Source organism: Microcebus murinus, chromosome 8 (assembly GCF_040939455.1).
Source record: "Microcebus murinus isolate Inina chromosome 8, M.murinus_Inina_mat1.0, whole genome shotgun sequence".
Taxonomy (NCBI): Eukaryota; Metazoa; Chordata; class Mammalia; order Primates; family Cheirogaleidae; genus Microcebus; species Microcebus murinus.
In genome coordinates this window covers 76,829,457-76,836,383 of record NC_134111.1, presented here as the reverse complement: position 1 = coordinate 76,836,383, position 6,927 = coordinate 76,829,457, and the positions used below count along the sequence as shown (strand labels likewise).

The window sequence follows — 6,927 nt, the reverse complement described above, 5'->3', positions numbered from 1 at the left end:
AAATAGCTGCAAGGGGCAAGGTTGGCAACACTGGAGTTGTCATGGCAACTAAAATCAGCGAGAGAGCTGAGCTGAGAAAGCTGTGGGTAAGAAAGAGGAGGTGAGGAACCTGTGTTAAAGAGCAGGCCGGGTGATTTACAAAGGGCTGCTATGTCTGTGTTAACCCACGTTATATTCCGAATAGTTGCAAAAAAATCAAAAGGAAAGAGGATGGATTCCTTCCAAAAATGAAGTATGATTTGCCCTTTTGTGTTTTTCCAATTTGTTTCCAGTATCTATAATATTGGAGACGCCACCAACTGCTTGACGGATCAATCAGAAACAAGCTCAAACACAAATCTCAAATGCAAGAATGATAAAGACAACTCCAAAAAATGACCACTACAGAATTTTATTTAATTAAAAACATTATACATGTTGTTGCATTTTCATGGAAAATACTGAGTTTAAAAACACCAAAAGTGTTAGTTTTCAGAAACTTTCATGCACCCAGTTCTGCCACCTGCTGCCTTCCTCTGTCCGTGTTTCTAAGGAATTGGGCCCATTGAACTCGAACTTCCTAGAAGGTCATGCCTACAGGTCTGGAGTGAGCCATTGTCTTGACAACCATTCTGTAGAGTCAACTCAGATCCCACCAGCTTTGGCTTCTTTGCAAACCATTGAAAAGAGCCAGTGTAACAGCCCAAAGCACATGTCAACACCAATTCAGTACAATTGAGTACTGCCATGACCACATCTAGTTTCCAAGCCAGCAAGCAAGTGACCTTGTATTCTACCTGGCATATTAGTGTCCTGAGCTCCTCCACAGAACTTCCCTGGGACACATGCTGGGAAGACACTGCCATATAGTGTTTACATTCAAACCATCAGCAAATACACAAAAGCACACGTGGCTCCATACACAATACTGTCAAATAAAAAAAATACATATTGGTACAATACAACCTTTATAATCACTGGCTAAAACATAGCAGTGTGCATTTTTTTTAAAGTCTTGATGTAATTGTACATTTAAAAAAAACAGCATAAAAATTTAACCCAAAAAGATCATTTTAGCTATAAATGTCTCATACATAAACACAAGGGGTGTACAATATAGACCTCTTTGGACTCCACTCCTATCTGTTCTTTGGACTGTACTGTCCCCTGACTTACTTTCTGGACCCCACATCATAATGCTGTATCCCCCATATTGATCCCAAGTGATGCTTCTAGTAAAAATGGATCTGACGTGACAGAAACCTCTGCCTCTGTTTTCCTGCTCCTTTGTTTTAAATTGTAGTACACTTAATTTGGGTTCTGCATCCAGCTTTATATAAAAGAGAGCTGAAATCCCCCCAAAATATACAAACAAATAAAAATAGCTGGATAGCAAAAAAGAAGATAAAATTGACTCAGCTCTTAGAAATTGGAATATGGTCTTTCTTCTTCCTGATGGTCTCTCAATTGATGGGAATAAAATAAGGCTGAAATTGCTTTTCACATTCTGGCTCTGTTGGGGGCATTTTCACATAGACCCCTGTTGTAAGAAGGCTTCTTTTCTTTAGCTGCCAAACACAAAAAAGAAATAGTAATTATTATTGAAAACACAGAAGCCATTTCTAACCATAATAGGACTCAATAAAGGTTGAGTCCCTAACCATTGAAAATGAATGTTCACAACATACAGAATTATAAACCCCAAGAGATTTTCTTGATTCAGCTATTAAAATTCACTTTAGATAAAAACAGTGATTTTGATGTAAAATAGCCATCATTTGCCTTGACTGGAAGTTAGGAGAAGGAGACCTTGACAAAGCCTCACAAAGAACCCCCAGAATGCCTATGATCATTGACCAGATCTCATTAGTGAGAGGACAAGCTTGATAAGGTAACATACTTTAGTTCTCCCGTTTGAGAGCTGTGTTTCTCATCCCTCCTCCTCAGATGCTTTTAACTACTTTTTCTCCGTCTGCATTAGTTCCCAGTATTTAGCTCCTTATTGAATTGAGATCAGGTCTGCCACTTATCATGGTAATTTGCAGCAAATAAGGTAGAAAGAATTTAACAGCCACAGAACATCGCTGTCGGTTTGAGAAGAGGATCTTGGAATAATAGAGTGTCTGTGTGTGTGTACGACACAGCGAGAAAGAGAGAAGTAGGGACGGAGAGAAAGAGAAGAAAAAAGAGGAAGAGGAGGAGGAAGAAAGGAATGGGAGGGAGGAAAAGGGGAAAAGGGGAGGGGTGAGGGGGAGTTTGTGATGGCAAAGCTAGCCGTGGGCAGAAATGCTGAGAAAGATGTCAGGAAGAAATGCTGACAGGAGACCATAGCTCCACCTCTTCCACCAAGAACAGCTTTCGGAAATAAAAACACACTTTTATTTACTGGGCTGGAGGGGAGGCAAGACGTCCCAGTCGAGCAGACTGCCTAATGGGGACCCGTGTTCTGTGAGCAGCTACAGCTTGGACAAGGAAGGCACAAGGTAGCGTCAAGAGATGACTTCCAGTTGAAGTAGAGGGACCTTTAGGAGGAGACTAGGGTCCATCCAGGTGTCCCTCTCTAGCAACACTTTGTCCAACCTAATCTTGTGTTTCAGGGCTGTTCACTGCTGTACAATTGTCATGAAGATAAAGAGCGAAACAGCTGCCCCATGTTGTTCAAATTGTTACTCAAACTGAAACCCTGTTCAGAAGCACACAAACATTCAATATCAAACACCCTCATCTAAAATATTAGTCATTCTGAAACCTCAAAGGCCAATGCCTGGGTCCTCGTGTGTTCTTCACCACTGTCCTTCCTCCTTGCCATCTATTGCATCTTCATCTCAAGAAAGCTAAACTTGACACCATCACTTGGTCAGTTGATGCCACTGAAGGTATCCCCATCAGACACGGTGCACTGTCAGCATCACACTCACCATTTTGCTCAAAGAAACAGCTGTGAGGAGAAAGCTGTAAAAAAACAACCCCGAACTAACTGCCGCAAAGATCCAGAGGAGGAAGTCGGAATCCGGGCAGGGTTCTGGGTCTGCAACAGAAAACACAGCGGACCCTCCCTGAGAGAGTTTCAAACTTCAGGGCTCTACTCCCCCCACTAGTAGAAACAGGAAGAAGGTAGAGCTTCCAGACCTTGGTGCCCACACCTAAATTGTATTGGCAGCCACAGGTTAGTTTAGATACTTGGGAATACTTCCCCAGGGGTATCATACCATACCAAAGCCACAGGCCAACTTCATGATGGTAAGGGTAAGTGCCCCACCCCACCAGGAGAAGCAACACTGGCCCCAGCTCATTTTATTTTGTAGTCAGAATGCTGTGTAGGTCGCCGTCCATAATAAGCAAGACTACTGTGTGGTAGAGAACGCTTAGAGAGAATTTCCACAGTCCTACAAATGACCCACCCAAAGGAAGGAACAAAACTGTTTTTATGCAAAGAAGACAGCAATGCAAAAGGTGTCAAATTAGTGAAATGGCTTTGCTCACCGATGACATAAATCTGGGTTCCATTGCCCCGGCCCACGTAGTATGGTGGCGGGTACATGAACTCCACCTTGCAGATGTAGAGCCCCATGTCCTTGGCCCTCAGCCCTTGGATGGTCAAATTCACTTTGTTGCCACTGGAGGTGCCAGTGCAGGTGGAATCGTCTAGGAAGGTCAACTCCTCCTCCATCATGTACGTCCCAGCACAGATTTCAGTCTCCTGGCTGTTGGCCTGCCGCAGCACTGTCACCCGGACCTCAGTGGCTTTGCCTGAAGACTCATACTCGCACATGAAGCTGGCGACACCCCGGTTGCTGGCCAGTACCACCTCAGGCTGGGCCACGTGCATTGCTAATACGGAAAAGCCAAAGAGAACTCAGTGAACTTATGCTCATCTGTAGCCAGGCCCAGGCAAGACCTCTGGTCAGGGCAGGTTTACCTTTGAGGAGCCCTCTCCAGCTCTACCCTCCAGCCCTTCTCTCCTCCCTTCAAGAAACCCATCACTCTCCCTTCCCCTTCTCCTCTCCACCCACCTCAGCCTCTCCTCCATATTTTGGCTGCCTTCTAGCTACTTGCCATAAAGAAGTTTCCTTATTGGGAAATAGCTCCTTCAAGAAGGTTGTGGCAGGAAGAACACGGATATGGGAAATGGAAGACCTGGCTCTATCATGAAATATGTGATTTTGGGCAGATCGTGCCTCCCCCAGGGCCTTCATTTTTCTCACATACAGTAAGAGGGGATTAGAAGAGATGATATCAAAGTGCCTTCCACCTCTGGAATTCTAACCTTATAATAGAACTACGGAACTACAACTCAGGAGCTATAACGAGTAGTAGGGAGAATTCTGGAGGCTGAGGTACAGAATCTTGCCTTATCTCTCCAAGCATACCTCAAAAATCTCTACCTGCGTATTTAACTGGCCCTGTACCTCTGTCACCTAGGAGTCACTGAGCCTTGGTACACGGGGCCAGCTACCCACTTCCCCAGCATTATTGTTGTAGAGTGGGAGACGCTTCAGAAGAAAGAAGCCACAGAGCTGAGGGCACCAGGTCGTTTCCTCTCTAGGTTGAGGCAACCCTGCTGTTAACTTCTGCGGGCTTCCCCTGCCACTGCCACTGCCTCTCTGCCCTCCCTCTCGCCTTCTCCTGAACACTCTCGTGCTCCTTCGTTCTTCCATTCCCTCTGGCTTTTACAGGATAAAGGAGGTCTGCTCTCCTCACAAAGAGGTTGGCCCTCTAAAAAATGGTGGCTTCATGTCAAATTATCTTCCTGTAACTAAGCTGGCCTCCCTCTAGTCAATCTGACAAATGAAACCCCAAACTTGTATTGAATGATGTCACTCACCCTCTCAAACTCTTTGACAATTTACTAACACTGATTGCAAAAACAAATAAAATAAATAACATTCAGTGTCCTCCATGATCCAATTCCAATCTATCACTCCAGTCTGAGTTTCCAGGACACCCCATGCTGCTTATTATAAATCGCCCTACCAAAGACAATAGTCCCTCACTCCAAGCATCTGTACTGAGCAACATCTGTCTGTATAAGAGAGAACAATATGGCAGCAGCCATTGTCTTGACTGTCCCAGAAGTTCCAGCTGGCTAGACCCAGTCTCCTTCCCCAATTCTCACCTCTCACTATCAGAGATGTCCTCTGGGCATCCCTTGCACTGTGCTAACTCCATTGAGATAATTAAGTTTTGCCCTGTATTAAAATTTTTGTGAGCTAATCATGCCTCCTCCCTCTTCTATCTTTGCCTCATAAACTCCTAGAAGCAGTAGTTATATCTTGCCCAAATGAGCACTTGATAATCTTTATTCTATTGACTCTACAGAAGACTAAAGGTCCTGCCCTCCCCCAGGCGAACTCACACTTATCACCACTACACTCGGTTTTCCAGCAACCATCATAGAAGGATCCTAGTTACAGGTTGAGATAAATTTCCTTTAGGAAATTTGAATGCTTCTACAGGTATTTAATCTTATATATTCAAAACATGTAAAATTAAAAAAATGCATATGAGTATTTCTTCTCCAGTAAAAATTAAATCATCAAATATGTTTTGAGCTCCTACTTAGTGCAAATCACACGGTTTCTTAACCAAGAAGGTCTAGCGAGAGATAAGGTTGAGATTTGGTAAAAATGCTCATTATTATAAGCCATGTAACAAACCTGGTATCAACTTCTGAAGCGCTTTATTTCATCTGAAAACTACGGATCTACATCTGAAACCCACATGTAGGTCAGGCAACAATTAAGCATCTTATGCCAAACAGACTGATGTTTTTCTTCCTTCTTTCCTTCCTTCCTTCCTTTCTTTTTCTTCTTCTTGTTTTTTTTTTTTTTTTTTTTTTTGCAGTTTCAAACTATTTCATTTTTAAAATAATTGGCTGATTCATAGAATTGATTAAGAGGACATTATAACCTTGAATTGAGTAAAGAAAGCATTCTTCCCATGATTTGCTTAAATTTTAAACAAGCTGGCTAATTAGGTTTATAAAACAAATGAATTGGAGCACCTTAAAACCTTGAATTGTATAGGAAAGAAATTCTTCCTGTGATTTGCGTAAGTTTTTAAAAGGGAAATCTTGAGCTCCCTCTGATACCCAAGTTTAAATGTATTCAGGATATCCTTCCATCTTAAATCATTTGACTTTTCAGTATTTTCTTCCAATCTTATAGAAGGGTCTGAAATTGCCCGTGTATCCTAAACCAACTCACATGCTTCATTTAGCCCCTACCAAATACCTGGCGCTCTTCTGTGAGCTATATCTCTGCTTATTTGCTGCTGCCCAGGTGATCGCTGCTTGCCTTGGAATACAGAGGCATCCAAGCCAAGGGATTGGAATTTTACCTTTAACTTCTGGCTTCGCTATAAATCACTGCCCTTGACTGCTATAAGAAATGAAACCCAGGTGGGAGAAACACATCCTCCCCCTCCATGCTCCCAAAGTCTCACTCACCTTTGGTGAAGACGGGAATGAAAAGGAGAGAAAACAAGGCCATGCAGGACCAGGTCCTGGAAGCTAGGTCCAGCCGAGCCTTGTGCCTCTGGAATCCAAGGCAAGCCATGGCCGGCCTTATGGGAACAGCGTCGAGGTCTTCAGGGAGCAGAACGAAACCTTTCAGGATCCTGACGCTTTGAAATATGTTTGAACCCACACAGAATCAAGGACTTTATATAGACAGCTTTGATCCCAGGTATGTACTACACATGTGCACACACAGAAGGCACCTGAATAGAAAGCCTTTTTGTTTTGGTTTTACGAGAAAGGAAGCCGTGGGTTTAGCTGTTACGTCGAAAAGACAACCTCAAACACTCAAAGTAAAACTGAACAAAACAAGACAATCCGTGGATGGAAAATGTACTCAATTTGAAACTGAAGCTTCATATTCACTTTGAGGATCTGGATAACTAAGTGGAGACTTGGAGAATTTCCTGGAGTGCAGGGGCCCCCTAAAT

The 6,927-nt window shown here is 43.2% G+C and overlaps 1 protein-coding gene across 2 annotated transcripts; it reads right to left on the bottom strand.

Moving 5' to 3' along the window:
• Window positions 1–380: 380 nt before the first annotated feature.
• On the bottom strand, window positions 381–6,659 carry CTLA4 (cytotoxic T-lymphocyte associated protein 4). 2 transcript variants are annotated; one of them, XM_012738906.2, is made up of 4 exons: window positions 6,428–6,659; window positions 3,463–3,810; window positions 2,898–3,007; window positions 381–1,547 (listed from the first exon to the last, which is right to left on the bottom strand). In XM_012738906.2, exons 1-4 carry the CDS (start codon window positions 6,534–6,536, stop codon window positions 1,443–1,445), a joined length of 672 nt encoding a protein of 223 aa, XP_012594360.1. In that variant the 5' UTR covers window positions 6,537–6,659; the 3' UTR covers window positions 381–1,442. The 2 variants fall into 2 exon arrangements, with proteins under 2 accessions (XP_012594360.1, XP_012594361.1); XM_012738907.2 differs by lacking the exon at window positions 2,898–3,007.
• Window positions 6,660–6,927: the final 268 nt, after the last annotated feature.